General features: G+C 35.2%; 2 protein-coding genes, 3 long non-coding RNA genes and 1 other non-coding gene across 7 annotated transcripts; 4 read left to right on the forward strand and 2 right to left on the reverse strand.

Moving 5' to 3' along the window:
* Nucleotides 1-5,171: 5,171 nt before the first annotated feature.
* Nucleotides 5,172-6,535, reverse strand: LOC110908895. The gene is made up of 3 exons (XR_002575006.2): nt 6,437-6,535; nt 6,020-6,109; nt 5,172-5,522 (listed from the first exon to the last, which is right to left on the reverse strand). It is a non-coding gene; the product is annotated as an uncharacterized LOC110908895 (long non-coding RNA).
* Nucleotides 6,536-6,633: 98 nt separating this feature from the next.
* Nucleotides 6,634-8,568, reverse strand: LOC118485547. Its single transcript, XR_004876600.1, has 4 exons — nt 8,333-8,568; nt 7,434-7,633; nt 7,080-7,179; nt 6,634-6,986 (listed from the first exon to the last, which is right to left on the reverse strand). It is a non-coding gene; the product is annotated as an uncharacterized LOC118485547 (long non-coding RNA).
* A 4,381-nt stretch (nt 8,569-12,949) lies between these two features.
* Nucleotides 12,950-14,521, forward strand: LOC118479251 (putative disease resistance RPP13-like protein 1). The gene has a single exon (XM_035982472.1). The coding sequence runs from the start codon at nt 12,950-12,952 to the stop codon at nt 14,519-14,521; it is 1,572 nt and encodes a 523-aa protein (XP_035838365.1).
* Nucleotides 14,522-14,558: 37 nt separating this feature from the next.
* Nucleotides 14,559-16,355, forward strand: LOC118479252 (putative adenylate cyclase regulatory protein). The gene has a single exon (XM_035982473.1). The coding sequence runs from the start codon at nt 14,559-14,561 to the stop codon at nt 16,353-16,355; it is 1,797 nt and encodes a 598-aa protein (XP_035838366.1).
* A 116-nt stretch (nt 16,356-16,471) lies between these two features.
* Nucleotides 16,472-20,206, forward strand: LOC118479310. Its single transcript, XR_004876603.1, has 3 exons — nt 16,472-16,602; nt 19,806-19,989; nt 20,076-20,206. It is a non-coding gene; the product is annotated as an uncharacterized LOC118479310 (long non-coding RNA).
* LOC110908906 lies at nt 16,847-19,271 on the forward strand. 2 transcript variants are annotated; one of them, XR_004876601.1, is made up of 8 exons: nt 16,847-17,020; nt 17,107-17,235; nt 17,353-17,488; nt 18,040-18,138; nt 18,284-18,377; nt 18,446-18,580; nt 18,676-18,926; nt 19,026-19,271. It is a non-coding gene; the product is annotated as an uncharacterized LOC110908906 (transcript). The 2 variants fall into 2 exon arrangements; XR_004876602.1 differs by having other exon boundaries at nt 18,446-18,573.
* Nucleotides 20,207-24,460: the final 4,254 nt, after the last annotated feature.

The raw sequence follows: 24,460 nt of genomic DNA on the forward strand, positions 1-24,460 counted from the left end.
CAAACACATATCAAGAAATTTATATAAAAAAAACAGCAGGTCAAACTCCAATAAAGAAATTAAACAAGAAAGCATCATAAACATTCAAACTAATGTGTTCTATTTATTTGAATACCATAAAACGATAGAAGTCCAACCACATAAACTTGCTTTGTTCGTCAACGATCCTACAATAATAATGCTACATAAAAATCACATTCGCGTGAGTTAACGAGAATACAAAGTTCTTAAATGAAGACCACGACGTTTGAGATCCCTCTTTCCCCCACTTTTTTCAAACAATTGTTGACGAGCCCTTTTGAGGGTAGAATTGTAATAATTGTTAAAATTATCTAACCCTAAAACGTAGTCGTTTCAAGGCGGCGCTGATGTGGGTTCTGACGAAGCCGGCTGCTCCGATGACCAAAACAGAGTACCCTGTTTTTGATCGGATGTTGACTGATGACTTAACCGTTTTTCCCATCTGGATCCCTATACACACAAACAGCTCCTGGTTTAACCTAATCGAAGAGAAAGTGAGTGGTCATGTAAATATAGCGATATTAGAAATGTAACCTAGGACAAACAAATTATTAAGGCGTTGTATAATAATACACTAGAAGGAACCCGCAGGATACAAATGGTTCAAAAGGTTTCGACTAGATTGAGTCAGAATGAAACTAAAATCAAATATATGATCAAGTACACTCATTTCACAAAACCTTAGTTACTCCCAAAATGTTAAATGTCAGTTTTGGTCATTTTACCTATTAGTTTCATAAATAAACAGCGCTTGCCTAACATAAGCATGTCGAAACGCATCCAAAAAGAGGTGTATAGTTTCAATATTTTCAGATCGAGGTGTGAGTTCTTCTTATAGTGTAACATTACCACAAGAAAAGTAAGCTTCATAGTTCACCATCAAAAATCAGCATGCAATACAATAACCATCTATAAAACCATATGTGACAACTCAGCAATTGAAACTCAGTTATAACTAGTGGTGGCAAATTCGACCCGATTACTTATAAATGAATGATTAGTGGTGTATTTAATCTAAACGTACTTAAAAGATGAAAGGGCTGAGAGTAGCCAAAATGTCTATTTAAATGCATGCATCATCCTAAATTAACTTATTCGAATATTAAGATGACTAATGCAGCATTTAGTTAAAAAAGAAATAACTATAAATGTTTGTGGTTCAACCTATATAATCTGTTGAGGACACATTTAACTGCTGTAATCAAATTTATTTAAGTTCAAATATATGAAAACGAAGAACCAACCTCTACAATCTGAGCCTCTTCTGGAATTGAGTCTTCATGCTCTTTGGTTGCCAATTTCAAGTCAACCTCTACCTGTGGCTTAACTTGATTCGAGTCTTTAGTATTTTCTCAAATGTCATTCCTCCCAATCTGTAAGCTGAAAAATAAACAAAACAGCTTTAGAAAGTTAATAACACTAAAAGTAATAATATCGCATTCAGAAAAATATCTGAATTTAATTTAATCTCAAACCAGCCTATTCTAAAAGCGGATAACAAAACATTGTGAAACCAAGGGTGTTACTTTGGTCTGTTCAATCATTTTACCAAGTGTTCAAATTCGATCTATGATTTAGATATGAACAGAACAAAATACCCAAAGCAATCAGCTGATATTCTAAACAAATTAACAGCCTGAGATATGCTCCAAAACCCCACATAGTTAAACACCAAAAACAAAGTCGATTCAAAAACTGAAACAAAAAGAGGCATCTTTCATTGAGGCATTAAATCAAACACCTGGTGCGCAAGTAAACTCAATAGCTAAAATCCCTTCCAAAACAAGCGAAAGCAAAACTAATAAACGTACAACAGCACAACATACGTCCCCAATTTCACATCTGCGCAGAAAAAAAAAATAACCTACCGACTGAACCGTTCATAAATCAACCGCAAAAAAAAAAAAAAAAAAAAAAAAAAAAAAAAAAACGAACAAGAAAACCCTAGTCACAAAAAGCAGAAATTTACGATTAAAAACAAACCCACAAAGAAGGCAACGATTGAAATGAAAACAGTAACTAAAACGGAGGTATAAATTACTTTTGGGAGCGTGATTATGGGGAAAAGTGGTGGTCCGAACGCATGCACGCAATGTGAAGAACAATTGAAACAGATTAGAAGGATCAATCAACTGAACCTCTCCTCCAGCCCAGCTGTGTTTTTCTCCTCTATAATAAACTCATCTGGAACAGAGAGAAGGTATGTAGAAGACCCTATGTTATGTTGCACACGATGTTGGAATCAAATGAAGGGGATATTCTACGGTGGACACAGGGTGTCTGAGTATGATCACATAATATACTCTAAATATAATTTTATAATTGGATTTTACTAAATGAGTTATATAATAATGTTATTAGAAAAATGTATATAGAAAGGGTTATATGATTATTAAGATTTATAAATATAAATTTGAGTCTGGTATCAGTAAATTATATAGAGTTATTTTGTGCATCTCTATTAGTGCTTTCTAGCTTACAATACTTTAGCCCAATATAGCTTAATAAGTAAGCCCAGTATGATCATATAATATATTGTAAATATAATTTTATAATTGGTTTTTATTAAATGAGTTATATAATAATGTTATTAGAAAATTATTAATAGTTAAACATATTTAACTTATAAACAGAAAAAACTAGTATTAATATAGCTAATAATATCAAATTATGTTGTTAAGAATTATTAAGAGGCTTTGCTATAATATTATTTTAGAACCATTAAAAATCCAAATGAAATGTGAAAAGCAAGAATTACTAAGAGGCTTTGCTATAATATAGCTAGTCTTCAAGATTGCCACTTGCCACCGCCCACTATGATTGTGGTTCCTTTCTTTTTCAAAATATGTACTGCTTTTGGGCTGCAGGTTTGAGCCCAGCAACAGCTATCTGTCATGGGCAAATGGCCATTTGATTTCCCGTTTTCAGTCCATGTACATACAACAGGCCCAAATTGTATACAGCTATCTTACATTCGTTTTCCTTTTATTATTAAAAAATGGTGTTTTTGTTTGTCATGTTGTTTAATTTTGTGAACAATATAGGCTCATTCATGTTGTTAATATATATTACATTAATGTAACCCGTTTCTGAACCGATACGGAAATTTGCTAAAATCTGAACCCGAGACCGAGACCGAAACCATAATTTGCTAAAATCTGAACTAAACTGATAGAGTTGGGTTCAGTTTCGAGCTTTCTTCGGGTCGGTTGTTGGTTTTTTTGATCCTACCCAAATAATTGCTCACCATCCCAGTGGTTAATGCCATAAGCTTCACATATTTATCATTTTTTTTCTAACTTCACCAAGAGGGTGTGTACCACCTGACTCACATATTTATCGGTTCCTAAGTTAGAAGGAATTGAAAACAAAAGTCAGGATTTAATGTATTGTAAATCATTTTCTTTCAATCTCTCTAATTTGAAAGGATTTACAATGAATGAAATAAAAATAAGTTTTTCTTTTCATTGCTCTCCATTTTCTTCCTTAAAAAATTATGTAACACGATTTTTTTGACATCCTTTCAAAAAATGGGGAACACAACATAAGAGTACAATAAGTCATGCATGTTTAGCTCTTAATACATTGGATGGTGTTATTTCACTAGCAATGTGATATTTTAACTACAACTAATTTGAAGGCTTTGTCCACTTTTGAACCATATGACGTGTTTATTTATAGCTACTTTGTTATAACTTATATTATGGTTAAAAGTGCAATACAAATTGGCCAATCCATAAGTAATGTGAAATTGACCCTTTGTCCAAGTTGGTGTCTTAATTTTTTAATCACCTACGGATATTATAAAAATTATGTAGAGTAAAATACATTTTTAACTTTAACCTTATTATTAATAGGATGTGATAAAATATTGCCATTGTCATTGTAATAATGCAATCCATCAAATATTATGAAAATATTTCTTTTAATGACTACCTACTCTTTTTTCTAATAGCTGCCGTCCATAACATGCAAAATAATACAAACAAAAAAAAAAGGATTTGATATGGCAATTGCAGCAATCACTAAAAACAAGATGTAGTCGTTATTTAGCTTCATTTTGTATTACGGTAATTATATGGTGGTTTTTGTGAAGTTTAAAGAAAAGTTGATTTTGTAAGTGCTCGATCTGTATTTTTTATATGGTGTTTTACCCGTCTGTTTTAAACACATATAAAAAGATATTATAGTTTCAGCTTTTACCCAAAATCCATTATGATCATGTCTTATTTTCCTATGGGTCCTACACCATATACACCGGGTAGTGGCGGAGCTTGATCAAAAGTTTCAAGGGGGGCGTAAAGTGATGGGACCCAAATTTGTTTCCTATCGTTATGTTTCGGGTCGGATTGGGTTTGCTATTCGATTCAAGTCGGGTCAAATAATAATAGTTCCAAATAAAACTAAGTGTATAAATATTTAGGATATACAATTTTAAAACCCTATATAATTTTAAAATTTTCGGACGAACAATCGGAATCTATACACTTCTAACCGAAACATTGGGGTGGGCGGGTGTATCCCCTGGCACCCACTATACTTCACCCCTAACACCGGGTGATGTTATCATATGGGCGATGTGTGAGGGTAAAAATGTCTCTACGGGCCCTATGACTTTCGTAGTGGTCAATGTATATACCAAATGCATTTAAAAATGATTTCAACCTATTTCGTTACGAATTAACTGATTTTGGATTGTCTTTTACCATAAATGAGTCATACCAGAAAGTAAAGATAAAACGTTAATGGATATACTAGCATGAAAGCCGTCCAGTGTTTATTTCCAACGCATACAATCCACTAAATTAATTAGTGATATCAAAATATTCACATTACTCCTTATACTTGCAGCCGACAAAAATCAATGTCTTGTACGGTTTACGATTAGTTACCACTTATGTTCATTATAGTTGGTTACCGTTAGTTACAATGTGTTAAAAAAATGAAAAAGAAAAACCTTAAATACTTACCGTTCATTTCATTCAATTATTAATATTAAATAAATATATAGATAATATGTATATAATTATAAGGACGTGACGAAATATTGCCATTCTCATTGTAATAATTTAATCCACCAAATATTATGTAAACTAGGTTATTCCCCGGGTAAATACCCGGGTAGGAAAATTTAAATTACATCAATAATAAGTATATCAATAAAAGTAGTAATGCAAATAAAGTAACATTACATAAATTCATCTAGTAGTGAAGTCGCAAAACAAAAATCCAAAGAAAGACACCTAGTTGGCAGCGAATTTGTTTCTATTTCCTAAAATACACACACATATAGTGAAAGCAAGTATAATGTGACAGAGTATTTAGATAACACCTAGCAAACTCGAGCTTATAGTTTTGATGTTTTAATGGTTCAGCCCAGTTTAGAACTTGTAACCAGCCGGGTAAACCATTATACCATGTTTGATTGTTCCTTCGATATTGAGTTCCTCCTCATCCGCACAACTTCTAAACTCATCTTTAGGATCTTATTATTTTTGTTCCTACAACGAATCACACCCAGTTTCACTAATCTTAATGGAAAAAGCCAATAATTCAGTATTTGAGAAAAAATGATAATAAAAACAAAGATCCATCATTCAGATAATTATGTTTAGTTTCGGATAAAGAATTCTTTATCGCAGCATCCGAAAGTTCTCTTTTAGAACTTGAGGGATCCCCTACAATTCTAACATCAGTACTCTTTTCATGAATGCTTGTGGCTGAACTAATTAAATAAACATGATACACTCAGGTTAAGTTTGCTCTCTTTAATTAGTTTTCACTTGGGAAAAGTCTTGTGAGCTTACCCTTTCGGTAAATTTGGATCAGCTCGAAAACTTAATACGGGTAATCCAATAAAAACATCATAGAATTTGATCAAACAACCTCAAAAGGCAAAATTTAAGAAGAGGTTAAAAAGCATCTATTCAAAATTAATCAAAAGGCAAAAATATAGAACAGTTTAAAAAGCATCTATTCAAAATTTAAAGTTTCATACCCCTTTTCGAACAATTGTGTCTGCAATTCTTCCGCTCGTAACAGCTCCAATCATTGAACCAATTGTTATTATCGAACCAAAAAGAGAAAACTACAGAAATAAATAAGTTCATACAGGATGCGTCTTAGTAACTCAAATCAATTTTCCATTATTTAAACATGTTACAAATATATAAATATGTATGAGTGTGTGTATATAGGGGTAGGGATGAGCTTAGTACCAACTTGTACAGAAAAATTTCAAAACATGGGTACCGGTACCGAAAATACCCGGTACGGTACGGTTCTGTACCCGAAAACGCTAAATTTCGGTACCGAAAATCCAGTCGGTTCGATAAATTCGGTACCTGTTCCGAAACGAACCAATTCCCGGTAGCATTTCCTCATCCCTAATGAGTTATGAAAGAGTGAAATTTACCTTAATAATCTCGACATATATCATACAATCCACTTTTTGATCTCCGTAACATCCTTATCCATCTCACTCTTCCCTTCAGCCATAATTTCTATAATGCAACTGAAATCAAAGATGGTAAAAGAAATCAAATTATCGAATCTTAAAAACAGAAAAATAAACTAAATGTACTGTTTATATATACCAATACTATTCATATCGATGCCTTGAGTTTCTAGCAAGCTACAAAGCCCATAAGGTTGCTATAACCACCAGAGGCATACTCTTTTCCCCATATTTTTGAAGAGTCACGACCCACAAAGTAATGGAAAATCTCACCTATAAAGTGGAACCCAGTAATATTAGGAACTTTGATCCAATCAATACTTGACACCAGACAAGACAAGAAAATGGGTAGCTGACTCTGGTTCGTTAACCAGACTTGTCGACAAAGGCATGCTAAATAAAAACTTTTTTGTTGATCAGATAAATACTGCGAATACCCATCTCCAAGCTTCTGTTTGATCTTGTCAATCGATGCGTGCTTCTCAATTGCCTTGCGTACCTCGTTGATCTAAAATAAAACCATAGTATATAAGGTTTTATTGTTTTAAATTGTCAAGATATAGTTATTTGAAATGCTGAATCTTGATCATCGAAAATATACCAGCTTTATGTGATCTTGTGGGCTAACCGACATATTCGAGTTCGTTTTCTTTAGTGATGGGCTCATCAATTGCGGATCCATAGCTTTAACGGTCCTAAAACTTTAAAACCTCTCGTTAGGATTCAATGTTAATCACCAAATCAAAAAAGTTTAATGTTAAGGGTTAAGTGAATACGTTTCAGTTCCATTTCTCAACCAAATAAAAGAAATTTAGATTCCAATTCTAATTCTAACAAATTATGCGAACCAGAAACATTTAAAAATGAAATTTTTTTGTTCGATACACCCCCCAGGATGCCACATAAACTATCTAAACCAAAAAATCAGAAGAACACTTGTGTGACAAAATCTTACCCCAAGTCAAGATGATTATGTGACCAGAAGAGCACTTGTTAGGCTGTGACAACTTCTGTATCCACAGCAATTCTAGCTCCACAGTAGTTACCGAGAATCCACCACCATTCTTTGCATCAAATTTACCCAGTGTTTTTTAGTGTTTTTGCCGAAGATGTCATGTCGGAATCTCCTGATTTGCATTCTTGTTTTAATCAACCCTAAATGCCCATCATCATTAAAACCAAAGTCATTCTGGTTTTCCTAAGGGAGCATCCCCATTTTATCATAAACTTCGTATGTATTAAAATCCACAATGAATTTTACAAACAATAATAAACTCAAAACCCAAAATTCAGATTACCAAAAGAAGCATGTTCAACATGGCCTTGAGGGAAGGTGTATTTGCACCAACCATCAGTACAGGCATACCATAACGGAGAATGCAAGTAAACTTTCACAGAATTCATCCCAAAATCAAAACAGCCTTAAAACATTAACAAATCATAAACATTGAGTAGATGCTAAAACAATGAATAAATCATCTCTCTGCAAAGCGTCTCTAGCCGCCACCAAACGAAGGAGATGTATATAGACCTAAACACAAAACCCTAGATTTCACAATCACACTGACCTTCACGTATATAGACCTAAATTCAACAAACTGAATCAAACACTACGTAACAGTTAATGCGAACCGGAAACATGAATTTCATATAACTACAGATCGTTGTACCTGATATAAAAAAACCTAACTTTCACAATCTTCACGTATTTGGAGATATGTCTGGGGTAAATCGAGTTGAAAAAGAATAGATCTTAGGAGATTTAGGATTCAATCATATAGAAGAGATTTAGTGCAAACAGAAACAAAAATTGATACATAGAATTGATCGGAGCAAATTAGAATAAGTAATTACCTGTTTCGTTGATCGAATACAGTGAATTTAGGTTTGAGATATGAACTGGATGAGAGGAAAAAGCGTGAAGGAGAATACAGTGAATTTAGGGTTTGAGAGATGAAAAGAGAACAAAGAAGATGTGTGTATTCAGTTCTCTAGTGGTTGATCGACATCTAATTGATCCTTAATAAGGTGGCGGCGATGACTGATGTAGAAGAGGAAGGGGATGCTAGGGTTTAGAACAGAGATTAGGAGCGTGATTTAGAAGGTATTTATATCCGGGTCAAAATCCGGATCCCGTGTCTTCCAATATCAAGAAAAAAAGACCCGAATTTTTTCCCGCCAAAAAGCAAAATCTAGGGCCCTCATTGCTTGACACATCAGCAAAAATTAACACATTTAATATATATAATAGATAATAGATAATAATAGATAATAGATATACAAGTGGGTTTCTTTTAATGACTACCTACCCCCTTCTATAATGGCTGCCAGCGAGATCGTGCTTTACAATAATAGACAAAAAAGAAAAAAAGTTTGACCATAACAATTTGTAGAAATCACTACAAACAATGGTTGCCGTCCTAGTTTAGTTTAATTTTATATTAAGGTAATTATATGGTGATTTTTGAGAATGTAGAAGAGCCATTATTCATTAATTTTATTATAAGTGCTCTGTATGTTTTATATGTTTTACCGTCCGTTTTAAACCTGGATAAAAGTTTCAAGTTTTAACCAAAATCCATTATGATCAAGTCTATTTTCTTAAGGTTGTGGGGTATGGGGCGGGGGTTTGGGCGTGGGTTGGGGGAAAACGCCCAAGCCACCACCCCGGGTGGGCTTGGGTTGGGGCGTGGCCCTTGGGGCTTGGGTTTCAAGGCGTGGGGTGGTCTTGACATCCTAGCTGGCTGCCTCCCATTCGCTCACCCCGCCATGTCATAGCGGCCACTTGAAAGTTTGAATTTTAACAAAGGCCCCAACCCAAGCCCCGCCATACCCCGCTGACACGTCACTAGGCGGTTTGGGGGGGGGGGGCTCCCATTCCACGTGTCAACAAATGCCCCAACCCAAACCCCACCATACCCCACGGTGGTCCTACTACATATACACCAGGTGATGGGCCGTGTTTAAGGGTAAGAGTGTCTCTATTCATGATGATATTCATGCCATAATTCATAAATATGTATTAATTCATCATTCCGATGAATATTTAATGACTGTCGTAAGGGTCATGTATAAACCTAATTAAACTAAGTGGATAACGTAAGTAGGATATCGTATCTATGGGGAATTTGTGGTTAGTGTAGAGATTTTAACTAAACTAAAATTATCTAACTGGGGGTTTCATTAATTGATTTAAAAAAACACAAAAACTAATTAAGAAAGTTGTGATCAAGATGAGACAAGTAGCCTCCACTCGGAATCCCGATTGCCCGTTTTAACATAAAAACTCGTTTACAGATTCATAACACCACATAGACTTGGCATTGGAATTAATGATTTTGATTAATTATTAGGGTTAGTTTTTAAGACTCACCATACAACCTAATAACCCGTTTAATTATATCAATTACCCACCAATTTACCAACCCCCTAGCGATGCAAGGAAATTGCCAATACGCTTGATAAACGACAAACAATTCAGATATAATATACATTTCACAAAATCAACACAAGTGGCCAAGATTTACCGGTTAAAAAGAATCTGAAAAACAAAGTTTCAATGTAAAACAAGGCAATCCTTCATCCGCGCGGAAACCACAACTGTTTAGCCGCGCATAGAAGTCATCACAGCTTCAGTTCTCATTGGGAATTGATCGAACATGAAAGAACAACTTGAAAGATGGAAGAATATTGTCCGAATAGCCTAAAATCGCCTCTGAATTCGTCTCTGACGGTTGGGAATAAGATTAGCTCCTCAAAACGCGAATTAGATCCATATTTATACTTTGCCGTAAATGACCTCTCTCGCGCGTCGCGGGAGAGTCCTTGCCTTCTCTCGCGTGGCGCATGGGTTATTTAAACCCACTCACCAATTAACATCCCTAGCGTGTCGCGAAGATGATGAAGGTATCCCCCGCATGGTGCGGGGGCTTCTCTCTTTGACTTTTCCTGCTACAGCTTGTATGCCTTTTTACCATATTTTGCACAAAAACCCTTTATATAATAAGTGCGTATACCATTAGTAATAAACATATTAACATCCTTAAAAATACTAACGCAAAGTATACAAAATACAACGTGTTTTCACAAGCACATCACATCCCCACACTTATCTTTTTTTCGTCTCGAAAAAAATTCTCTGCAATGGAATCACAATCAGAAACTCCGGTTCTCAATATATGCAATTAAATTATAAACAAATCGAAACACACATTAACCAAGATTGTGGTATATCCACCTAAACCCAACCACTGGTTTCCTAATCACAATTCATTAAGTTCAAATGAATAATTCATCTATGGATCTAACACTCAAAAGACCACAATGCTACCTAATCCCGATTTGAGCTTATGAGATTACCATCTTATATAAAAAACTTATACATATTTCCGATTAAACTTAGAATGGATAATGGATGATGTTTATGAGCTTCGACATGCTTTTGCTTATGATCAACGTAGCAGACATACCCCACCCGAGTCACCATCCCAGTGGTTAATGCCATAAGCTTCACATATTTATCATTTTTTTTCTAAGTTCACCAAGAGGGTGTGTACCACCTGACTCGCATATTTATCGGTTCCTAAGTTAGAAGGAATTGAAAACAAAAGTCAGGATTTAATGTATTGTAAATCATTTTCTTTCAATCTCTCTAATTTGAAAGGATTTACAATGAATGAAATAAAAATAAGTTTTTCTTTTCATTGCTCTCCATTTTCTTCCTTAAAAAATTATGTAACACGATTTTTTTGACATCCTTTCAAAAAATGGGGAACACAACATAAGAGTACAATAAGTCATGCATGTTTAGCTCTTAATACATTGGATGGTGTTATTTCACTAGCAATGTGATATTTTAACTACAACTAATTTGAAGGCTTTGTCCACTTTTGAACCATATGACGTGTTTATTTATAGCTACTTTGTTATAACTTATATTATGGTTAAAAGTGCAATACAAATTGGCCAATCCATAAGTAATGTGAAATTGACCCTTTGTCCAAGTTGGTGTCTTAATTTTTTAATCACCTACGGATATTATAAAAATTATGTAGAGTAAAATACATTTTTAACTTTAACCTTATTATTAATAGGATGTGATAAAATATTGCCATTGTCATTGTAATAATGCAATCCATCAAATATTATGAAAATATTTCTTTTAATGACTACCTACTCTTTTTTCTAATAGCTGCCGTCCATAACATGCAAAATAATACAAACAAAAAGAAAGGATTTGATATGGCAATTGCAGCAATCACTAAAAACAAGATGTAGTCGTTATTTAGCTTCATTTTATATTACGGTAATTATATGGTGGTTTTTGTGAAGCTTAAAGAAAAGTTGATTTTGTAAGTGCTTGATTTGTATTTTTTTATATGGTGTTTTACCCGTCGGTTTTAAACCCATATAAAAAGATATTATAGTTTCAGCTTTTACCCAAAATCCATTATGATCATGTCTTATTTTCTTATGGGTCCTACACCATATACACCGGGCAGTGGCGGAGCTTGGCCAAAAGTTTCAAGGGGGTGGAAAGTGATGGGACCCAAATTTTTTTCCTATCGTTAGGTTTCGGGTCGGATCGGGTTTGCTATTTGATTCAAGCCGGCTCAAATAATAATAGTTCCAAATAAAACAAAGTGTATATTTACCAACTACCCATCATTTATATACAAAGTGTATAAATATTTAGGATATACAATTTTAAAACCCTATATAATTTTAAAATTTTCGGACGAAAAATCGGAATCTATACACTTCTAACCGAAACATTGGGGTGGGCGGGTGCACCCCTGGCACCCACTATACTTCGCCCCTGACACTGGGTGATATTATCATATGGGCGGTGTGTGAGGGTAAAAACGTCTACGGGCCCTATGACTTTCGTAGTGGTCAATGTATATACCGAATGCATTTAAAAATGATCTCAACCCATTTCGTTACGAATAAACTGATTTTGGATTGTCTTTTACCATAAATGAGTCATACCAGAAAGTAAAGATAAAACCTGGTTAGGGCCAAAGGACGTAGAGTGTAATAAGCTTTCCAAATAAAGAACTGTGACTGTAATTGTTAAAGTTAAAGGTCATCCATTGCAAGCCGCTACAAACATAAAGGACGAAAAGTGTAATTTATCCTAATTTTTTTTTTTTTTTTTGCAAAAATAGTAAACTGTTTTATAACAGCAGTACAAGTAATAAAAATGAATGTCGGCAACTTGGCTTCTCGCAATATAAACATAAACATATGATAATCAATATATTAAAAAACTGTACGTTGACCAAGACAATTGGTTGAAATGTCTATAAACTGTATCCTTTTTTCTGTCTGCTCATTTCTTATCTCCTCTCAGACCACTCCCATCTTATCTCCACTTGTGTCTTGTTTACTTTACATTCATAGCATACAGATTACGCACCAACTATTCTCATTCCAATTTCCAGTAAACCTCTTCACTGTCTGTTAACAATGGCTGAAACTGCTGCTTCTGCCCTCCTCAGTGTCATTTTTGAGAAGCTAACCGATGAAGCCTTCAAGAAATTTGCTCGCTCTCAGAATATTCATTCCGAGCTGAATAACCTGCAGAGCACACTCTCCCATATCCAAGATCTGCTTAGTGATGCTTCTGAGAAAGAAATAACCGAAAAATCTGTTAAAAAATGGCTCAACAGTCTCCAACATTTGGCTTACGACATCGATGACGTACTAGATGATGTGGCTACCGAAGCTATGCGTCGTGAGCTGACCCAGGAATCGGGAGCAATCACCAGCAAGGTAAGAGACCTCATCGTCCCAGCTTGCTGCACAAAATTCTCACTAAGTGAACGTCTGCATCACAAGTTAGATAGTATCAACACCAAGTTACAACATCTAGAGAACCAAAAGGGTGATCTTGGTTTGATTGTGAAAAATGAAAACCCAAAAAATAACAATAAAGGAAACGAAACCTCCTTGCTAGAATCTGATGTCATTGGACGAGAAAAGGAGAAAGAAAAATTGCTCAACAAGCTGTTGCAGGATGAGCCATCTAAGGAAAACTTCAGCGTCTTACCCATAGTCGGTATGGGTGGGGTTGGTAAGACCACTCTAGCTAGATTTTTGTACAATGATACACAAGTGAAGGGTCGGTTTGAACTCCATGCATGGGTTTGTGTCTCTGATGATTTTGATATCTCTAAGATAACCAAAACCATCTTTCAAGCTGTGTCCAACGAAAACAACGAATTTGCTGATCTAAATCAGCTTCAAGTGGCTCTTAAAGAGAAACTTAAGGAAAAACGGTTTCTACTAGTACTAGATGATGTGTGGCATGAAAACTTTAATGATTGGGAAAACCTAGTGCTCCCATTTCATTCAGGGGCTCGTGGAAGTAAGGTAATCATGACATCTCGCAAGGAGCAATTGCTTAAGATGCTAGGTTTTGATAATCTAGACCATCTTGAGACTTTGTCATCTGAAGATGCTTTGTCTTTATTTGCTTTACATGCATTGGGCGTAGACAACTTTGATTCACACCCAACACTCAGACCAAAGGGTGAGCGTATTGTGGAAAAGTGTGGTCGTTTGCCTTTGGCTTTAAAGGCAATTGGAAGGCTGCTGAGAGCTAAAACAGATGAAGAAAAATGGGATGAGGTGTTGAATAGTAAGATATGGGATTCAAAAAGTGTTGGTGATTTTTCTGCAGATTGGAAGGTGATTTTTCCTGCCCTTATGTTAAGCTACCATGAACTTTCTGCAAATTTGAAGCGGTTGTTTGCATATTGCTCCTTGTTTCCTAAGGACTTTTTGTTTGACAAAAAAGAGTTAGTCCTGTTGTGGCTGGCCGAAGGGTTTTTGAACAAATCAAATGCAGCCAAGTCACCAGAACGCCTTGGTTATGAATATTTTGAAGAGTTGTTATCAAGGTCATTTTTTCAACAATCACCAAATGAGGAACCGTTATTTGTGATGCATGACCTGATGAATGATTTGGCCACATTTGTTGCCAGAGAGTTCTTTTCAAGGGATGACAATCGGATGACAATCGGATGGCTACCATGAAATTTCCATAGAGGGGCTGAACAAAGTACAAAGCCCAATGCATGCACGAGAGGCGAACTTATCTTTAAAAGGGATTAATAAGTTAGAGTTGAAATGGGATGATGTTTCAGGAAGGGAAACAATTGAGAAGGAGGTTCTTAGTGAGTTAATGCCATGTAGTGATAAGTTGAAAATGCTTGAGGTTAAGTATTATAAGGGAATAGAGTTTCCAAATTGGGTTGGGGATCCGTCTTTTCATCAATTGGTTCATGTGTCGCTACGGGGTTGTAGAAAATGTACATCTCTTCCGCCGCTTGGGCGGTTACCTGCACTTAAGGAGTTGTTGATTCAAGGAATGGATGATGTTAAAGTCATAAGTTTGGAGTCAACTAGGACTAACGATGTTACCTTCCCTTCACTTGAAATTCTAAGGTTTGAAGATATGTCTAGTTGGGAGGTATGGTCAACCAATAGCGATGTAATGTTTCCACGCCTTCGAGAGCTTCAAATAATCAAATGTCCCAATTTGAGTGATGTCTCACTTGAAGCATTACCTTCGCTAAGAGTTTTGGAGATAGAGGGATGTGGTGAAAGTGTGCTGAGAAGTCTGGTTCGAGCAGCTTCATCAACCACTAAATTGAAAATAAGATCAATTTTAGGACTTACGGATGAGGTGTGGAGATGTGTCATTGTGAATTTCTGGGCGGTTGAAGAGCTATGCATACAAAAATGTGATGAGATAAGATACCTATGGGAATCAGATGCAGAGGCAAGTAAAGTTCTTGTAAATTTAAAGGAATTGAAGGTATGGGGTTGTAAAAAATTGGTGAGTTTAGGAGAGAAAGAGGAGGATGAGGATAACACTGGGAGCAACCTCCTATCATCTCTTAAGAAGTTGGATATAGAGTTCTGTGAAAGTATGGAGAGTTTGTGTTGTCCAAATAGCATTGAGAGTTTGGTGATCCATTGGTGTAGTACAGTTAGAGATGTCTCCTTCCCAAGAGCAACAACAACAACAGGTGGAGGAGGGCAGAATCTCAAGTCACTTGGTATATATGGTTGTGGAAATCTAAAATCAATAAATCAATTGAGTCACTCCACTCACCTCACCTCATTGACAATAAGATATTGTGAAAAAATGGAGTTATTTTCTGATCTTGATCAGCTATCAAAGCTCACCAGGTTGAGAATAGAAGGTTGTGAAAGCATAGAGTCATTTCCTAACCTCCATCTGCCAAATCTCACAGAACTGGAGATAGTTAGTTGCAAAAACATGAAGGCATTTGGTGACCTGCAGCTACCAAATCTAATCAGTTGGAGCATATGGGAGTGTAAAAATCTGGAGTCATTTCCTGACCTTCAGCTATCCAATCTCACCATGTTAAAAGATCTAAGAATTAGAAAGTGTCCAATGGTTGATGCTTCCTTTCCTCGTGGGCTTTGGCCTCCCAATTTGTGTCTCCTTAGAATAGGGGGGTTGAAAAAGCCCATCTCAGAATGGGGCAATCAGAATTTCCCAGCTTCCCTTGTTGAGCTATATTTATATGATGAACCTGATGTGATGAATTTTAGTCAATTGTCCCACCTTTTCCCTTCTTCTCTTACATTTCTGGAGATAAACAATTTTGATAATCTGGAATCACTTTCAACGGGACTCCAACACCTCACATCCCTTCAACATCTGTTGATTGACGATTGTCCAAAGGTGAACGATCTACCAGAGACTCTGTTACCTTCACTTTTGAGTTTGAGAATACCTTATGAATGCCCAAAATTGAGAGAAACGTGTTCAGGAAGAGGCTCCCACTACTGGCCACTCATCTCTCATATCCCCTGGATCGACATAACAGACTAATTGAAAGAAAGGTAGTTGTTAATTAAATAGCAATTGTTTGTTACGTGGAAATTATTGCTAGTCGTTTGTTTTAAATTAAATAACCCTTACCTTCTTCTTGTTTCTCTGTAGTCACCGAGAAGAGATTCCCTGCCGCGAATACCCAATCACTGGGGGAAAACGACATCGTACCACCATCTTCACATCCTATCGGATTTCTAAACCCATCACAGCCGACTGACATCCCCTGCATCTACATGGACGGCAGGTACTTATTTATTAAATACCCTCTGATTTCCATATGATAAACTGGTATTCTCTGACATGTGCGTGTTTTTGTTTTTGTTGGAATAGAATTTGTTACTCAACACCTAAAATTGAATTTTAATGATCACATTAATTTATATGTTGTTAATCAGTTGATTTGTGAGTTGACTTTAGTTAGGGTTTTGGTGTGGTTTGTGGAATTATTGAAGTGTTATAGTAATAGATAATGAAATTTGCTTTTGCAGGAACATATCCTAAAGGATGATGGAACATTCACAGTTGACCAAGTCAAATTCAAGAACAGAGAAAAGTCTCAAGGTGTCAATCTTCAGGGAAAGTATCTTGAGTAAAGTGCAGTAAAACTCGCGCATATAATTACTGAATCAGCTAATAACAGACAAAGTGCCGATGACATAAGTGTAAGTTCCTTTTAAGTCAACAACATTTGACTACCCCATAATATAACAAACTGGTTTTGATTATTATTATTCATGATATAACACAGGATTTATTCATGAAAATCAGTTGGATTCAATATTCAAAGTGAAGGTCTTAAGAAATTGTCAAATATCGGACCAGAGGCTAACTTAAAGGAAAGGGTCAAAGTGCTTGATGATGGACAAGATCATTTCTGGTAAGCTTGTACTTTTTTTCCTGTAAAAATTATGGGTGGGTTGGATAACGAGTCAAAACAAGTTCGGCCATTAATATCAAAGTGTATTGTTTGACCCTTGAAGTTTTTTAATTGCAGTTGAAGAAAGAAAATATTCTGCAAATCAACAACACACATCCAAAATAACTTCATAATTGGTGGAAAGAAGGCTACATCTATTTCCATAATTTGGTTCATTTACATGCTCTGCAAACATCCTGAGATTCAAGATAAGGTTCAATAATAAATCAAAGAAGCAACAAACATTATTTTGATTTACGACTTTTTAAAAAATAGTTTTTTTTTTTAAAAAAAAATGTTTGGATTAGCTTATGGGGTGGGAAAAGCCAATAAGTTAATAAGTTGTTTTAAAAAAAAATGTTTGGATTAGTTTATGGGTGGATTAGCTTAGGGCAGGGTGTAATTATGTAATTGTGTTTTGAAAAGTTATAAAAAGTTCCAAAAAGTCACAAAATACTAACTTTTCAAAACTGACTTTTCCTTCTGTACAAAAAGTTGTTTCAAAAAGTTATTTTTAATTACCCAAACATTATTTTGACTTATTGGCTTTTTGAAAAAGCCAATAAGTCAATAAGTTGTTTCAAGAAGCTTAGCCAAACATGCCCTAAATCGCCGGCAGCCTAGTGTCTAGAGGTGCACAAAACGGTTTCTTCTCTAGCCAGTTCGGTTAAAATGGTTTTTTCTCTAGTCGGTTCGGTTAATCGAACAAGCAGGTTTATCTCATTTTTGTCTTTAACCCGTTTTTTCACATTTCATCATTAGCAGATGTCCAAAGGTGAATGATTTACCAGAGATCCTGTTACCCTCACTTTTGAGTTGGAAGGATGGAAGTCGATTTTGCACAACCAATCTTAATAATAATCGGTATTTTCTTCACTTGTAGATTCCTGTGTATTACACATGTAATTAATATCAAGTTGACTTTCAGTTTTGTGTGTTATTTTTTTTTTCCTAAGCCATTTTCATTATGACAACCGATAATCTTATACATTACAAATAAATGTTGCAGGGACATGTAACCATTACATCCTAAAGGTTCTTCAAGGTGAAGGAACATTCACAGTTGAATGGGACAAATGTGAGAACAGAGAGATTTTAGCGGTGTAAGTTCCTTTCAATAAACCTGGTTTTGATTATTGCAAAAAACATGAAGGCATTTGGTGACCTGCAGCTACCAAATCTAATCAGTTGGAGGATAGACGATTGTGAAAATCTGGAGCCATTTCCTGACCTTCAGCTATCCAATCTCACCATGTTAAAACATATGTGTATCAGAAAGTGTCCAATGCTGCATAGAATGTATGGTGTAAGATTCTGTTTATTACTCTGTTTATTTTCAAGTTGACTTTCAATTTCGCTTTTTTTTTTAATCTTAGCCATTTTCATTATCCTTTTTTGCAGCTTGGTGCACTGAGTATGTTCAATGATTACATTTCAATACGGAAATTACGTTAGCAGGGACTTAAGACCATGACATCCTAAAAGATCTTCTAGGTGATGGAACATTCACAGTTGACTAGGAAAAAACTGAGATAAGAGAGATTTTAGCAGTGTAAGTTCCTTTCAGTCAACAACATATGACTAGGAAGAGGGTCCCACTACTGGCCCCGAATCTCTCATATCCCCGAAATCGACATAAGTTACTGGTAAAGGTAAATGTTAATTAAATAACAATAGTTTCTTACATAGAAATTATTGCTAGTCGTTGTTTCAAACAAACAAACCTTACATTCTTCTTGTTTCTTCTGCAGGCATTGAAAACAGACTTCCTGCCGTGAATACCCAATCATTGAAAATTGCCAAAAATTGAAAGAAAGGTGTGAAGGAAGAGGCTCCCACTACTGGCCACACATCTCTCATATCCCCTGCATTGAAATATAGACTAGAGGTACTTGTTTATTAAATACCCTCTGGTATACATTTGATAAACTGGTATTCTCAGACATGTGCGTGTTTTTTTGTTGGAATAGGATTTGTTGCTCAAAACCTAAAATTGAATTTTAATGATCACATTAATTTATACGTTGGAACTGATTTCACAATGTGAGTTAAACATGCCAATTAATTATTATTATTATTATTAATATTATTATTATTATTGTTGTTGTTGTTGTTATTGATTTGTTTGTGATTTTTGTTGATCTTGCTTTTGTAGGTTGATGGGGTGCAATTTTAAGTTGTTAATCAGTTGATTTGTGTGATTGTACGGTTAATTTTGTTTTTTGGATGTGAGTTGACTTTAGTTAGGGTTTTGGTGAGGTTTGTGGAATTATTGAAGTGTTATAGTAATAGATAATGAAATTTGATTGAAGTTGCTTTGAGTCTCGATTACAAAGTTGAATCTGATTCACAAGTTGAAGATACAAATTAGGGTTTAGATCTGCATTTGGTTTGATTAATTTAGGCATTTTGTTTACTGTGGAGTTATGATAAAGAAAACATACATAGCTAATTTGATTAGTTGTATTAATACTTGATATGAAGTCTGTGAAGAACTGAATAACTTATATATTACAACTAAACTTTTGCAGTGACATATCCTAAAGGATCTTCTGGGTGATGGAACATTCACAGTTGACCAGGTCAAATTCAAGAACAGAGAAAAGTCTCAAGGTGTCAATTTTTCAGGGGAAGTATCTTGAGTAAAGTGCAGTAAAACTCGCCCATATAATTACTGAATCAGCTAATAACAGACAAATTGTCGATGACATAAGTGTAAGTTCCTTTTAAGTCAACAGCATTTGACTACCCCATAATATAACAAACTGGTTTTGATTATTAGTATTCATGATATAACACAGGATTTATTCATGAAAATCAGTTGGATTCAATATTCAAAGTGAAGGTCTTAAGAAATTGTCAAATATCGGACCAGAGGCTAAGTTAAAGGAAAGGGTCAAAGTGCTTGATGATGGACAAGATCATTACTGGTAAGCTTATACTTTTTTCCCATAAAAATTATGGGTGGGTTGGATAACGAGTCAAAACAGGTTCGGGTTATTAATATTGTTGAGTTTTTAGTAGGGTTGAACTGAGGCGGGTTGGAGTGTTGGACTCTGGTACAAACATTTTAGTTTTCTTTTGACCTTATGGCCAGTTAATGTTTTAACTATGATTACAGAAAATATACTATTTAGAATAGTCGTCTAAACTTTTCCTAAAGGAGTGTATAAAAAGTAACATGTGTTTTGATTATGTTTTAATAACTTTAAAACCACTTGTATGGTTGTTCCTATTCTTTTGTAAGTTTTGGGGTAAAATGTAAATAAAGTTCCCCCTCCTAATATATTTTTTGCCTAAAAGATCACAGAATTATATTACACACACGTATTATTTATATTACACACGCATTATTTGGTTGAGCCCATCAAAATATCACAGAATTATTTGATTGAGACCATAGCTTATGTGTTGTATATAATTGAATGAATTGAATATAAAATATATAGAGGTTAGCTTCTATACAAGACGAGTCTTGTACGAAGCATGCGTGAGTATGCAAACCATTGATCTTTTCAAAGTAATCAAGTGGCATTTTCATAAATATGAGATCCAAACAATTGAAGAAACAAATAGCAAAAGGGTATTTTGGTCCTTTCCCACTTGAACTCCTTCCCCCTTGATTTTCAAACGGCTATAACTTTTTCATACGTTAATATATATTTTTTTTAAATCATATTGAACGTGTAATCACGTAGTGGATTTATACTGAATCTGTAATCACGTAATAAGTATTCAAAATCATGTAGTCATGTGCTGGGTATTCAAAATCACGTAATGAACTAACGGGTATTCAAAATCTTGTAATTTTTTTAAGGAAACTATAGCAACGGGGTGCTCGAATTAAAGAGAATGAAATGCTTGTTAATACTGTTAGGGATGGATTTTCTAAACATAAGGATCACGGATCCTCGAGTGCAGTCAGGATCATAGATCCTCATTTCAGTTTTGAATTAAGGATTCTCAGAAGACGTTGCAGGATTAAGGATCCAGGATCCTCATTATGATACTTATACTAACAAATGTTTCCATTATATGTGAATTTGTTTTGCAGGAACATACGAGTGGGACTTAGGCTTGCCGAGATTCCAAGAGAATATGCTCCATTATTCTGCACGTGCATGGCTTGTATTACCATTATGGAAGTCATGGGAAGCTAGCATGATTTGCGGATTGTTTGATTGTTAGTTAGATTATTTCCATTTTTATAAGGGGATAACAAGCTTGATTAGTTAGAACAAGTTAGCAAACACACACTAGTCGAGAACTCTCTGCAACTTATTGGCGATTTCACAATTTTTGCACACTAGTGATCCTTGTAACAAGCTTGTTATCATCCCGATTTGTAATATCATTTGTCTAATATAGTTGGTGATCGGTAGTTTCTATCACCCGAGGTTTTTTATGTCGGAGATCATATATTGATCAAGGGCTTTTTCCTCGTATAAATCCTTGTGTCTATTATTCATTTCATTTACAAATTATTCATACATTAGTTCATTCATTCAAGCATCACACCTCACAAAATAAGATTTGGTTACATTATCCTTGTCTGATTTTTGACCAAAACAAATATGGTGTAATTTTTTTTAAAAAATATTAACGTATAAAAGAGTTATATCCGTTTGAAAATCAATGGGGAAAGTTGCTTAAATGAGAAATGATTAAATTACCCTTCAAGGCAAGAACACGTGTCCTCTTCCCTTGGTCGTGTACACTTGGTACAAATCTTAACCTAAATAATCTATTTAGTATATTTTTTCCAAAATATTGATAGTATTGCTATATAAATTTGCTCCCTAAAAATCATGGGCCCTGGATATGCCCTACCCTCCACGGTGGATTTGCCCATTTGACTCCGTTATCCATGTAGTTAAATTTTTCAGTCCAACCCACCAGACATAACCACATCAACCATTAAATGAAGTACAGATTGACTCTTGAGGTCAAACAAATTAAAATTTACTTCAAAATTGATTGGTGGTAGACTCGGGTTACTCTCGGAGTACTCCGTTTGTCCAGTGGGTACCCCGAGAGTGCTCGGGATTGAGTTTGTTGGCCGTTCAAAAAAAAACTATGATGTTTTGAGAATAGATTTTTTAGCTGGCACAGAAATGCAACAGGATCCACATCATCTTCAATGGAAGAAGTTGTTTCTGTAACATTCTTGTTATATTGATTTTGGAAAGCAATGGGTTTGGCCAATAATATCATAGTGTATTGTTTGATCCTGGAAGTTTTTAATCTTTTTTAAAACAGATAAAAAAAATAAATAAAAAAAAATAAACTCTTCAGCTCAATGGAAGCAGCACTTGGTTATGGACATGCAAAAACCTAATTAACCTAGGTAGCTAAGGTAAGCAGGGTATCGAATCCAGAGGAGTCTGTGGTTAATGCTAATTATTATTTGTTTGTAAATATTTGAATTACTTTGAGAACTTGCTAGAAAACTATAAACAATAACTTTGAGATTGTAATAACAATGATAGAAAAAACGTGATCACTCCGGGATTCAGATTCTTTAATTACTAATAACCTAGTTCTGATTTTATTGGATGCTATTGATTAAATAGTAAATCTGTCACATCTACCAATTACCTATGTAGTTCAAAATCTTAATATTAATTGATCAGAGAAATATTAAAACAAACATTCATAGGAATCATTCAATCAACATAAGCATAATTGGATTCAAAACATAATTATAACTCTGTCTATCACTCAGGATTTGTCTGTCACACAAATTATATAATCATGTAAATAGTCGGCTGTCACCCGACTACAAATCCAAATCTCAATACAAACAGAAACTAGAATTAAAAGTGTCTCACAAGAATCATTCACCCAGAGTGTCCACGAGAGAATTAGCCCCTCATTATGATTGTGCGATCCTCAATAGCTTGAAAGAATGTCGAATTCATGATCGATCGGATCTTGTGGTTGATGATAATTATGATGATGATGGTTGAATGGTCCCCCCTACTGTCGTCGATATGATGATATTATCTCCTGTCCTCTGCCGTCAATTCCCTTCACATGTGCGTCCCTTATTCGGCCCAAAAAATCCACCACTTGTATTGGCGGCCCAATCACAAGAGACTGCCACATGTTGGCCCAAGTGTTCAGCCGTCAACCGTAGCCCAATAAATTCCTTGATGATAAGTCAAGCCCACATGATCTTATGCCCATGTCAGTGTCTCTCAAATCGCGGCCCAACAAGGAAGTCCACATGACTTTCTTTCTTGCATGTTTCTTCTATTATTTGATGATCGATGATGTGTGCGGCCCAATAAAGACCAATGATATCGGCCCACTTAGAAGTCAACATGAGTTATTGTTTGATGTTTGGCTCCTTGTGCACGCGCATATATCTTGGACCTTTATCTTCGTAGCCTCTTTCAAGTCTATGATGCTGACATCACTAATAACCTCTACATGTGCGTGTATATTGGCTGCCTTCAATCTTGGTCTGCGTGAATATTAATATTGTTGAAAATCACAATAATTTTCTACACTTAAATAAGTCACGTGAAGCCTGAGGATGAATTGATGTTTTTATATTAATGAAGAGTAATTAATTCTTTTTTCATGTGATGTCAGTCACCAATCATTCCTCCCAAAAGTCTGTTGTATGCGTCCCTTTTTATCATCCATCCGTTGCCTACGGTTTAATACCGTAGGTTACGGTAGCAACCTGCTGTAACTTTTGTTTTTCTCAGCCGTAAGTTACGTAGTGGAACCATGAGCTACGTATTAACTTTCACATAATGACATTTAGGCCCCTGGACTTCATTCATGCGCATTTTTCTTGTTCCTTCGAGCTATCTTTTGATCCGAACAAATTCATGTTTACGTGATTCACTTGATTATTATCCCCGGCTATTCCGCTTCATCACCAAATGTCATAACTTTACTGAATTAAGTGATTTACCTGTAAAACCATCAACACTCGTAGTTATCACATTCAAGGCACATTATCACTTAAACTACAATAAGACACGTAAAATAAGCATGTTAACACTCGGGTTTCACACTCTCCATCACATACCCACACTTAACTTTGATTGTCCTCAAGCAACCATTACAAAAATTACTCACCTTATTAACAAATCACCATTGAATCCCTTACCAAATTAGCAATTTAAGGTCCTAAGTCATACCCGTCCCATAGACTGACACAATCGAG

The sequence above is a fragment of the Helianthus annuus genome, chromosome 13, assembly GCF_002127325.2.
Source record: "Helianthus annuus cultivar XRQ/B chromosome 13, HanXRQr2.0-SUNRISE, whole genome shotgun sequence".
NCBI lineage: Eukaryota > Viridiplantae > Streptophyta > Magnoliopsida > Asterales > Asteraceae > Helianthus > Helianthus annuus.

Bases quoted from the DNA above. Each gene is read 5' to 3' on its own strand.
- LOC118479251 (XM_035982472.1), top strand. From the start codon at position 12,950: ATGGCTGAAACTGCTGCTTCTGCCCTCCTCAGTGTCATTTTTGAGAAG.
- LOC118479252 (XM_035982473.1), top strand. From the start codon at position 14,559: ATGCATGCACGAGAGGCGAACTTATCTTTAAAAGGGATTAATAAGTTA.